At 43.4% G+C, this 12,963-nt stretch overlaps 1 protein-coding gene across 2 annotated transcripts in view; it reads left to right on the top strand.

Moving 5' to 3' along the window:
* Positions 1-312: 312 nt before the first annotated feature.
* SNX30 (sorting nexin family member 30) overlaps positions 313-12,963 on the top strand; it is a 125,696-nt gene continuing 113,045 nt past the window's right edge. The window contains exon 1 of one of the 2 annotated variants that reach the window (XM_082255845.1): positions 313-569. In XM_082255845.1, coding sequence (XP_082111971.1) covers positions 564-569 — 6 coding nt within the window. In that variant the 5' untranslated portion in view covers positions 313-563. Of the gene's footprint in view, positions 859-12,963 lie in introns of both variants that reach the window. The other variant, XM_082255844.1, reaches the window with a different exon arrangement.

Below are 12,963 nucleotides of genomic sequence, written 5' to 3'. Positions count from 1 at the left end.
ACCGACGTTTGTATGCCGACGATCGGTACGTGTGTACGGGCCTTCAGAGTCAGTGTATGTCCCTCTCCTGGTGGTGGATCCATTTCTTCTCTACACATTATATGTTCTGCTTCACTGGAGAATCTTGGACTATTATGTTTTGTTTGATTTATAATTTTTGTTCAGTGTATAATGACAGATACAGATATGAGAATAGTGTAGCTCGTGTGATCTGTGTTTTGCCCTGGCCAGTGCCTCCACCTAGGAGCTCTTCCTGTATCAGAGTGGATCCACAAGCACTTCCGGTGGTCATGGCTGGGTTGCACTTCCGGTGAAGTCACCCACAGTGGGAGGGGGGAAGGGGGGTACGATCGGGATGGAGAAAAAAAAGAGAAAGCGAAAAAGGAGGAGTCTCGGGAAAGCCTGAAGTGGCACAGCTGTTATTTGTGGTGGATCGCACCCTCCGAGGGTTCCCCATAGAGTTGACAGGCGTGACCCCCCTCCCCAACCCTGATTACATCTCCTCCAAGATCAGCAGCCTGGGAGGATCGGGGGTGTCACCGTACGCTGAAGGAGAGGGCACGATGAGTGTGAGTACATAGTGTGATTAGGAGGCGATCCCCCTTCCTTCCAGTACACATCATCTCTATGACAGCGGCATCTGGTTGCTAAGCAGACCTCAGCCCCTGCTTGGCCATGTCAGGCTCCAGCACTCCTAAGTCCTTGCCATCCTCTGGACAGAAGTCTCTGCATGACATCAAACATCCACTCAGCTGCTCTCCTGGGGCTGAAGAGGAACCGGGGGACTTTGGGGTGCTTGTCAATGACACCCCCAGCCCAGACTTACCCCACACTGATCCCAGCAGCATAGGAGATAAGGTAAGGACTGCAGACAAGGGGTAGTAGTGATCGCAAGGTATGTGCCTGCTAGCAAGATCATTGATTATTCCAATGTTTCATGTCTGTCATACTGGAGCCAAATATCTCTTGTTGCTTCTAGCCCTATCAGTATGCTGACCATACACTGTACAATGTCTATTAGATCCATCTACAACTAGAGGTGTACCCAATGGATATTTTGGTACCGAAAATTCAGGATGTATCTGGTCAAAAACCAAAACTGAAAATGTGGGGGGGGGGGGGGGAGAAACATGTTTGTGTAGTGTGTGTGTGTGTGTATATATATATATATATATATATATATATATATTTGTGTATGTATGTATGTATGTATGTATTTCTTTTTTAATATATATATATATATTAGAGCTGAACGAGTCTGGATTAAATAACAATCACAATTTTTTTGCTTAGAATAAAGCTCAGGGTTCTCCGCGTAACATCATCTTTTACATCATACAAAAAAAATTGGGCTAACTTTATTGTTTAGTTTTTTTTTTAAATTAATTAAAGTGTATTGTTTCCCCGAAAAAACTGAGTTTTGAAAGACTTCTACGCAAATGCAGTGTGACATAAAAGATTGCAACGATCGCTGTTTTATTCTCTAGGGTCTCTGCTAAAAAATATATATAATGTTTGTGGTTTCTAACTAATTTTCTAGCAAAAACACTGAGTTTAACTTGTAAGCAACGAGTGTCAGAAAAAGGCTTAGGCCCCTTTCACACTTGCGGACCCGTTTAGATCCACCTGTCAGTTTTTCAGGCGGATCTGATCGGATGCCCCATGCATCTCTATGGGGAAGCGACATGTCCGCTGTCATCCGATCCAACCCTGTCCATCAAATCCGGACGGATGGAAACCCTATTTTCCATCCGTCCATCGGATCGGATGAGAACGGACAGGTGGTCTGTTCTTACCGGAGCTGTCATCCTCCTGCTCAGCGGGGATCGGCGGATCGATCCCCCGCTGAGCATAACAGTTCCATCCACGGAATGGACAGGTGTGAAAGGGACCCTAGTATTTAAGAGGTTAAACTGCCGTCACTTACACACAGAAGTTCATTCCTTTGATCTAAAAGAAGGAAATGATACCTTGTAAAGCATTGTGTTTATAGTTATCTAGCAGCCTAAGGGCTCTTTCAGACGGCCGCTCTGCTGCTTTAGTCCGCTGCGGGACTTTTTTTTTTTTTCACGGAGCGGATGACATTTGTGTCATCCGCTCCGTGTGCCCGCATATCATCCCATCCGTTTGCGGATGATATGCGGACATAATGTAAGTATATGGCATTGCGGATGTCAGCGGATGACACCGATTTTCCTTCCTTTCCGTTTTTTACATGGATGAAAAAATAGGGTTCTGTTCCATTCCAAAAACGGAACAGAACTGAAAGGAGGAAAGTCGGATGACACCGCTGACATCCGATTTTGCATCCTTTCCGTTTTTTAAATAGAAGAAAAATAGGGTTCTGTTCCGTTCCAAACAAACGGAACAGAACTGAAAGGACGAAAATCCGATGTCAGTGGATGGTATTCCGCAGTGCCATTCACTTACATTATGTCCGCAAATTATCCACAAAAAAATAGGATGATTTGCGGACAAGCGGAGCGGCCGTGTGAAAGAGCCCTTAACAATGTTGATGGCTCTTTTTTTATTTTTGTATTTATTTTTTTACAGCTGTGAGTGAGCAGAGAACAGCTCTGTAAGGCCCCTTTCACACGGACGTTCCGTATGTCACCCCATCCGTTTGCAGGTGATATACGGACATAATGCATGTCAATGGGATTGCGGATGTCGGCGGAATACCATCCGCTGACATCGGATTTTCTTCCTTTCAGTTCTGTTCCGTTTGTTTGGAACGGAACAGAACCCTATTTTTCTTCCATTTAAAAAACGGAAAGGACGCAAAATCGGATGTCAGCGGTGTCATCCGCCGACATCCGCAATCCCATAGACATGCATTATGTCCGTATATCATCCGCAAACGGATGGGATGATATGCGGACATACAGACCGGATGACACAAATGTCATCCGTGTCCGAGAAAAAAAAAAAAGTGCCGGAGCGGATCGCAATGCGGTCCGCTCCGTGTGAAAGGGGCCTAAGGGTCCTTTCACACATGTCTGTTCTGTTTTCAGCTCAGCAGGGGATCGTTCCGTCGATCCTCGCTGAGCAGGCGGATGCCGGCTTCGTCTCTGCTCTGTGTGCAGAGAGGGAGCTGTCAGATCCCCGCTGCTCTCTATGGGGAATCGGAAGAGAACGGACCGCCTGTCTGTTCACATTAGATCTGCCAGACGCTTGGAAAATAGGGTTTCCATCCATCCGGATTTGACGGACAGCATCGGAAGCGGATAGCAGCAGGTGTCAGCGGACATGTCTCCACTGACATCCGCTGCCCCATAGGGATGAATGGGGCATCTGATCAGATCCGCCTGCAAAACAGACAGGCAGATCTGAACGGACTGTATGTGTGAAAGGGGCCTAAGGCCCTTTTCACACCTGAGCGATTTTGAGTTTGTAAAACACTCATCTCTGAAATCTCAAAACGCCCAACAAGCAAAATCCCATTCTTTTGAATGACCCCTGTTCACATATGAGCATTTTGTCGATGCCTGAAGCTCTTTTTTGGCAAATTACGAGCACTTTTGTTAGATGTCAATGCCTGCCTCTAAACACCTGCAAAAAACACCCATAAAAACGCCTGAAAATGATATGCTCAGGTGTGAATGGAGCCTAAGAACTGAGGTCATGCCGTTTTAGGATCGTGAGGGGGGTGAATCGAGATCGCAATTTTTTTTTTTTAATGATTAATCGCGCAGCTTGAATAAAATATATATATATATATATATATATATATATATATATATATAGTGTGTTTCTTTGTATTATATTCAACTTTTTGATCAATATCATGAATTTATAGAGTGTGTTACCCCAACACATCATATTCCTGATATGTGCCTGCTGTACCATGTGCTTGTATAAGAAAGTATCGTGTTTTCTTTGTATTGCTTCCTTTATGTGAAATCCCTGGTGTTCCTGCTTTTCCCCCTGTTTTTGTAGTAAAAACTGATCACACTAAGCAGGAGAGCACAGCGTGGTCAGTTCTGTAGCTATGCTGGGAACTCAGTGTACTCTCCTCCAATGATCAGACTTGTCCTGACACACCTCGCTGCACAGCCATTCACTGGGAAGCTCAGTGTACTGCTTCTCCTCCTCCCTCGGCTCTTATGCAGCTGAGAATAGAGGGAATGTGATCACTTATAAAAAAGGAAAAAGGTATTTGTAATGTTTGTTTTTTTTTTGTTTTTTTTTATATTTATACAAAAATGTTTTGCCTTTCATTTTTATTTTAAACTTAATGAAAGTTTTACTTTGTAAAACAACACAATCACTTTAAATGAATATGAATTTTTTGTCGACCTTTATCGGCACCTTTAGCGCAAGAAAAGCTTAAGAAAAATGTATACCTTTTTAAATTCTATGAATGTCTTCACACTGGCCCCTTGTGCTTCTGTTGTAGTGTTAAAAGTCCTGCTGTTAAGAAACCACAAAAAAAACGCACCTCCCTGTTGAAATGCATTGAAACTGCCCCGTGTTACGTTTTTAAAATATTTTTTGAGTTACATGACCTATGAATAAGCACAGCAAAATTGTAGCAAAATCACGTGCGTTGGCGTCCTTTAACAGCACCTTCTTCTCTTATCGGCAAAATGTCGATAACGCCATTTTTCGGCCGCAGAAATTTCGGGGCATCTCTACCAACAACTGTCATGTAAGGGCCTGTATCATCGGATATAAATTTAGTGGATTGTAGAGGTTTGTCATCCTCTTACATAGTTTTGGTAAATTGAAATGAGATCAGATCGCATCTTGTATGGTCACCCTAATAACACTAGGTTCACAAATATGCGTGTTGCTGTGGGTGCAGGATTTGCAGCAATTCCTGCAGCGAAAACGCACTGCTCTGCAAAATTGTGCAGGGGTGCCGTTCATTCTGAATGGCACCCTTATGCATGTAAAACCATAGCATGTCTGCAGGCGCAGGAACGGCAGGGAGATTGCATATATAAAATGACCATGCGATTTTCCCTTTAGGTCGCATTTTGGAAAAGGTGTATGCACCTTTTTCTGCGGTATTGAGGATGACTTAATAAAGTGATTGTAAAGTCTCCTTTTTAAAAAAGAAAAATAAACATGTTATACTTACCTGCTCTGTGCCGTTGGTTTTGCACAGAGAAGCCTGGATCCTCCTTACCGGGTCCCTTGTTGCTTCTCCTGCCCCTCCCACCTATCGAGTTCCCCCAGAGCTTGCTATGGGGGCACCCGAGCTGCGCTGCAGCTCCGTGTGTCCATTCAGACACAGAGCTGCCATTCAGTCTTCTCTCTTCTCTCTTCTCTCTTCTCTCTTCTCTCTTCTCTCTTCTCTCTTCTCTCTTCTCTCTTCTCTCTTCTCTCTTCTCTCTTCTCTCTTCTCTCTTCTCTCTTCTCTCTTCTCTCTTCTCTCTTCTTCTCTCTCCTCTCTCCCCACGGCAGACCGCTGTTCTGTCAGTTCCTCCTATTTAGGAACACAGGTCTCTGTGTTCATCCAGTAAATACAACCCCCACACACAGTTAGAAAGCACCCCCTAGGCACACATTTATCCTTTGATCACCCCTGGTGTTAACCCCTTCCCTGCCAGTGTCAGTACAGTCACAGTGCATATTTTTAGCGCTGATTACTGTAGTAATGTCACTGGTCTCCTGAAAAGTGTCAGGAGTCCGATCTGTCCACCGCAATGTCGCAGTCCCGCTAAAAATCGCTGATCGCCGCCATTACTAGTAAAAAATAAATAAAGAAAAATGACAAATCTTTCCCTTAGTTTGTAGACAAGATATCTTTTGTGCAAACCAATCAATATACACTTATTGGGATTTTATTTCACCAAAAATATGTAGCAGAATACATATTGGCCTAAATTGATGATTTAATAACTTATTTTTTTTTTATTGGGTGTGTTTTATAGCAGAAAGTAATAAATATATATTAATATAATATATTTTTTCAAAATTGTGATTCTTTTTTTGTTTATAGCCCAAAAAATAAAAACAGAGATAATTAAATGCCACCAAAAGAAAGCTCTATTTGTGGGGAAAAAAGGACGTCAATTTTATTTGGGTACATCGTTGCACGACCACGCAATTGTCAGTTAAAATAACGCAATGCTGTATAGCAATAAATTGCCTGGTTATTAAGGGGTAAAACCTTCTGGAGTTGAAGTGTTTAAAGTGAATTAGAAGAACACAAGTTGGAGTGTAGTCCATTGTACCTTCATGTGATAAGCAAAGACCAGTTTAACCTGCACTAGGAGTCTGGAGATGAAAGTAGGATTGGCTCCAGTCCAGTGGAGTAGTGAAACTGGGATATTGTTCCCTTCTGATCAGTGTAGACTTCCAATTAGATTCAGTCAAACTGAGTCAATTGGCCAGGCTGAACTGTTAGTAGTAGTTCTGCATCAGCAGAGCTGAGATACTTTGTTCATGAATAGGATCATATTTTGATCAATCGAATTTTGGGATTGAATGGTGAAAGCAGATGTGATCTTTAACTTGAGATTGAGCAAAAAAAAAAACCCAGAGGTGATTAAACACCACCAAAAGAAAGCTCTATTTCTATGAAAACATTACATTTAATTTGGGCACAGTGCTACATGACCGGGCAATTGTTATTCAAAGTGGTCAGCGCTGAAAGCTGAAACATTGACCTTGGCAAGAAGGGGGTAAAGGTGCCCAGTAGGCAAGTGGTTAATGGACACACTGTAGTGCGTTTTTGATGCATTTTGTGATTTTTAGTCCGCCTAACAACAAACCTCTCCCCTTTTAAAGAAAATAAAAATAAAATGCATAAAAAAACGCATCAAACATGTGTGAAAAACACATGTGCAAAAACATAAAATGCACTGCAGAAATGGATCAAAAGCAAACTGCATAGATGTGAACTAGAGATGCACTGATGTTTTAGCCGCCGAAATTTAGCGGCCAAAAATAGGGTTATCTGTGTTTTGCTGCATTCCATTGACTTCAATGCAAAATCGCCAGCCACAATAATTACATTTAAAAAATGTTTTTTTTTTTAATTGTCCGTTTCAGTTTTTGACCAAATACATCCTGAATTTCAGTTTCGGCACCGGAAATTTCATTTTGGTGCACCATTAGTGCGAACCAGGCATTAAGGCTACATTCACACCTGAGCATAGCGTTTTCGCGCTTTTTTTACCGCGATTTACAGGCGTTTTTACAGGCGTTTTTTGTGCAGGTGTTTTTAGATTGAATAGAAACCAATGGAAAACGCCTGTAATCTGCCCAAAAAGAAGCTCATGTACTTTTTTGAGCGTTGGGCATTTTGCTTACAGCGTCAAAAAGCTCAGATGTGAACAGGGGCCATTGAAATGAATAGGATTTGTCTTGTTGGGCGTTTTGAGAGCTGATCCTAGAGCAGAAAAACTCCCCAAAAACGCCCCAAAACGCTTACATGTGAACGGAGCCTAAAGGAGAATGTAAAGTCAGAGGTTTTTTTATCTTAACCATTTGCCGACCGCCCCATGCAGATTTACTGTGGCAATGTGGCTCAGCTGTGCATAATCGCATAGATCTACGGGATTATGTGCATGCGGTTTAGACGGCGGCAGCACGTTTCCGCTGTGATTAAATACAGCGGGAGTCAGACCGCGGGAGGAGCGGGCTTGATCTCCACTGGCCTCCCGCGATCTTCGGCAATACTGACAGGAGAGCCTTCTGGAATGTAAACAATGTAAGATGGCTCTCCTGTCAGAGAGGCAGGGAAAGATCGTGTGGTTCAGCTACGCTGAATCACAGATCTCTCTCTGCCTCTGTTCAATCCATCCCCCAAACAGTTAGTAAGCACATCTAGGGAACACATTTAACCCCTTTGATCACCCCCAGTGTTTACCCCTTCCCTGTCAGTGTCATTTATACAGTAACAGTGCATATTATTTAGCACTGATTACTGTATTAATGTCACTGGTCCCCAAAAAGTGCCACTTAATGTCAGATTTGTCCACCACAATCCCGATTAAAAATCGCTGATCGCCGCCATTACTAATAAAAAACATAAGTCCACACAGACCATGTCATTTTGCCCAGAATGTTCAAGATGACAAGGTTTCTTTAACTCCTTGTCTATGAAGGCCTTTTAAAAATGTCGGTTGGTAGAATGGGATTTTAAACACACTCCCAGCTGCTACAGAACCTGCGGGCCCTCCGGCCTGGCATGGCAGGTGTAACAGAGGGAGATCCATTCTCTGAGCTCTCCTCTGCTGAATGAACACAGCAACGTGTATAACGTCAATTCTGGCTTCAGCTGTCATTTTCCCTGGCAGCTATTGCTGGGAAAGAAGCTAATGAAGTGTGATCTGTGTTCTATTAGCATCAGTGGATGGTAGGGGAGACATCAGGGGTCCAATAGACCCCTGATGTCTCAGGAAAGAGAACCTGTCATTACAGTATGCTGTCAAATAAGGGGCTGTTGATCCCCTTGTAGTAGTACAAAAGATACGTGTTAACAAAAATAAATAAAAAAGGATAATATAATAAACACACACACGAACATAAATGCATGCAGCGGGTGTATCTGTATGTGAAAAAGATTGCTCTGCACATTATACACCTCTTGGCTCACGTCAGTGAGTGGCAATATTTCTAGTATCATAATTAATGTGTGTTAATTTTTTTTTTTTTTTAACAAACATAGTATACCTGCTTGCGCTGTACAGTGGGTTTGCACAGGACAGTCCTGATCCTCCTCTTCTTTGGTCCCCTGCTGGCACTCCTGGAACTTTTCCCTCCCCCTCTGTGTGCCCCCGTAGCAAGGCACTTTAGCGGGCTTGATTCTGAGCTGCCCCCTGTGTGTCCATTGACACACTCAGTGCAGCTCTATTATACCAGAAATCCAGTAATGTATTGTTTGCTTGCTCTGAACCCTAAGGCTCCGTTTCCACTATCGCGGCTACGAAATCAAGCTACTTTGTAGTGTTAGTTGTTTGCGGGTTTCAGTGCGACTTGTCCCTCATTATAGAAGGAAGTCGCACTGAAGTCGGCTCAAAAGTAGTGCACAAACTACTTTTCAAGTCGCGGCGACTGAAGTCGCAGCAGTTAGAACGAGCCAAATTGAAATTAATGGCTTTTGACTTGCTGTGCGACTTGACATGTGTCAAGTCGCAACAACAAGTCGCAATAGTGCAAACGGAGCCTAATAGTATGTGACATAAAAAAATTTGCAACTGCTACAATTTTATTGTCCAGGGCCCCAGCTTCCAGATAGCATATATTTGGGGGAGGTAACTCATTTTAAGAGGTTGTAAACCTTCAAAAAAAACCCCTAAAAACCTGAAAGACAAAGGCGTATTGAGCTAGCATGCATCGCATACTAGCTCGTTATGAAATAAGTACTTACCTTCGAACAAAGCTCCCGCAGCAGCACCTGCACACCGCTGATATGGCCAACATGTTCCGCTGTCTTCCTTCCGGGTTTGCATCCTCCGGCCATCTGATTGGCAGGAGCTGCGATCACGTCACTCCTGCGGATGCACGCGGGAGCCTCCATTCACGGCACAGGGCTCTAAAGGAATGGCACGGGCGGCCGTTCCTTCAGAGCGCATGCACCAGTGATGTCACTGGCTGCATGCAAAGTAAATATCTCCTAAACGGTGCATGTTTAGGAGATATTTACACTACCTATAGGTAAGCCTTAATATAGGTTTACCTATAGGTAAAAGTTTTAGAGGAAGCTTTAGTTCCTCTTAAAGACCTAAAATGTGCATTTTAACGTGTGCAAACCTAAAAGACAAAAAACAAAAAAGCAAAAAAAAGGCTCTGGTAGAAAAGTGGTTAAAGGAATATGGGAGCAGTCATTGCTGACTTATTATAGGAACCATGTACTGGGGGAAAATATAGGCTGCCATGCAGGGAAGAGAAACTAGTCCACTTTAATTTCACCCCAACCTTATGGCCAGAAGCAATGGGAAGGCCACTTCTATGGGCTGCATACACGCAGCTCTGGGGGGATGCAGACGCCACAACAAACACAGCTTGCACGTAGTAAGGCCCCTTTCACACATACGGTCCGTTCAGTTCATCAGTTCAGTCACTTCAAAATGTATCCGTTTGTCATCCGTTTGTCATCCGTTTGTCATCCGTTTGTCATCCGTTTGTCATCCGTTTGTCATCTGTTTTTCGTCCGATCCGTTTTTTTGACGGTTGAAAAATAGGGCATTCATCCGTTCATAAAAACGGACATTGACGGAAGCGGATGAAAACGGATGTTAACTGATGATCATCCGTTGTCATCCGTTTTTACATAGCGATACATTGATGTCCGTTTTTCATCCGTCAACGGATGGATGAAAAACAGACAAATGGACAGCATGTGTGAAAGGGGCCTTAAGCTTAGTACATACAATCAGAAAATTGTATGAAGAACACCGGTTTCTAAGCGATCATACGATAATCTGATCGATAGTTCACGGCTTTCGAGACCCGATCAGGACAGGTCGTGCAAAACTATCCGATAGGACAAGCGTGCACATTTTTCTCGTAGGATACTTTATCATACGATTTTTGTTTAATCAGTACAGTTTTCTCAAAAAAAATACAATACAATACAAATACAATACATTGCATCACTTCTGTTTTTTTTTTTTTTTTATTCTGTCGTATGAAAATTTGTGTAACTTTAGTACCCTCTTCATTTTCATAATGGAGACTAGCATGCCAAAAAACAGAGGGTCATTCGTCCGATAATCCCATTGTGACTACCAGGCAGTGCACGTCTGAATTGGACTTTACTTTCCATGGAATTCAACTTTAATAATGAGCAGAGGGTGTGTTGGATGTGGAAACTACTGAATGTGTTGTGTCGTGGGTGTTATGCCAAGAGATTAGGAAATACAGATTGTGAGATATATGATTCTGACTGTTTGACATACCATTTGAAACGTTGCCACCCTCTCTAGTTCCTAACCCTCTGTTTTAGCAGCTACATGCATATGGTTGCATGCTTCATGTACTGGCTCAGTTGACTCTCGGTTTCTCAATAACTTCTGTCTATATAGTCTTTAGGTGACAGGTGTGAGAGATGAACTGGTAAAGATAAGGGACTAAAGAGAGGAAAACTTTGCAGGTCACTTTACGCTATGCTTGAAGCCACAAACTGTTGAGTCCCAGCCAAAGTATATTTAACCACTTTAAGACCGGGAGATTTTCCCCTTAATGACCAGGCCCTATTTTGTGATTCGGCACTGCGTCACTTTAACAGACAATTGCGCGGGCGTGCGACGCTGTACTCAAACAAAATTTACGTCCCTTTTTTCCCCACAAATAGAGCTTTCTTTTAGTGGTATTTGATCATCTGTGCAAATTTTTTTTTTTTTTTTATTATTATTTGCGCTATAAACAAAAATGAGCGACAATTTTGAAAAAAAACCCAATATTTTTTACTTTCTGCTATATGACATTCTCAAAAAAAAAATGTAAAAATCAAAATTTTTTTTTTACATTTTAGGCCAATTTGTTTTCTGCTACATATTTTTGGTTAAAAAAATTGCAATACGCCTATTTGATTGGTTTGCGCAAAAGTTTTTGCGTCTACTAACTACGGGAAAGATTTATGTCTTTTTTTTTTTTTTTTTTTTTACTAGTAATGGCAGTGATCAGCGATTTTTAGCGGGTCTACGACGTTGCGGAGGACAGGTCGGACCCCTAACTGACATTTTTAACACTTTTGGGGGTACCAGGGACATACTACAGTAATCAGTGCTAAAAATATGCAGTTACTGTAATAATGCCATTGGCAGGGAAGGGTTAACAGTATAGGTGATCAAGGGGTTAAATATAAGCCTAGGGTAGTGATTCTAACTGTTGCGGGGGTGTGGCGTCTGCGATGACCATAGAGACATGTGATCCTATATAGCAGGATCACATAGTCTCTGTAATCATTGAAGGCAGAAGGACGGACGGCTGTGTTTACATCCTTCTCTGTCAGCAGGGAGAGATCCCCGATGTCAGGCGGCAATCGGAGCCGTCTGACACACGCACCAGCTTCCCTGCTGACGAGCGGGGGCGGGAGTGCGTTGCCCGCCCGCCCCCTAGCTGCCTGCGTGCAACCGAGGTAGAGCTACGTCGGTTCGCCCAGGAGCAGCTGCCTGCCGCAGTAAATCTGTGGCGGGCGGTCGTAAGGTGATTAAAGGCCAAATCCAGGAAGCTTTAAAGCAGTAGTAAACCTTGCTTGGTCATTTTTATCTACAGGTAAGCCTATTATAATAAGACTTACCTGTAGGTAAAATGAATATCTCCTAAACCTGCACCGTTTAGGAGATCTTCACCCTGCACGTAGCAAGTGACATCACTGGCGCATGCGGTCTGAAGGGCCGGCATACCTTGCTTCGTGCTGGAACTGAGGGCTCCAGCGCTCACGAGTAGTAGGAAGAGGCGGCAACACTGAATTCCTTAAAGCGGAGTTCCGGGCACAGATGTCATTTTTTGCTGAACATACCCCCGGGACAGTCAGGGCTAGCACATTCCACAATGGCTAGCCTCTGATCTGTCCCGGTTCGCACTTACCTTTTAGAAGAAATACTCACTTAGAAAATTTCTTCCACAGCGTTTCCATCTCTGTTGTGGGCAGCTGAAGCCGGCGCGGTCCTCTTCTCGGTCTTCTTCCGCGTCTTCGTGTCCCAGAATGCACTGCACCGGCCCCTCTCGTCACTTCCGGTGCGGCGCCGCATTCCTAAACAGCTTCTGGGCATGCCCAGAAGCTGTTTAGCAGGGGAATGCGGCGTCGCCCGGAAATGACGAGCCGGGCCGGTGCCGTCGCATTGATTCCTGGGAGCTATGACGTTTAGCTCCCAGGAATCATCGCGAGGCAGGAAGTGACGGGGTGAGCCGCGGCTCCGAGGGAGGAAGCAGTCATAGGTGAGTATTTACGATCTTCAATAAAAAGGTGAGTAAACAAAAAAAAATAAAAATAACTATCCAATTCCTTTTCAGGTGAGCTCTACCTAGCGGAGGGGCACAAAAAAAAAAAAAATCGTT

This window comes from Pelophylax lessonae (assembly GCF_965119305.1).
Source record: "Pelophylax lessonae genome assembly, chromosome: 1".
NCBI classification, from domain to species: domain Eukaryota; kingdom Metazoa; phylum Chordata; class Amphibia; order Anura; family Ranidae; genus Pelophylax; species Pelophylax lessonae.
This window is presented reverse-complemented; position numbering and strand designations above follow the sequence as displayed.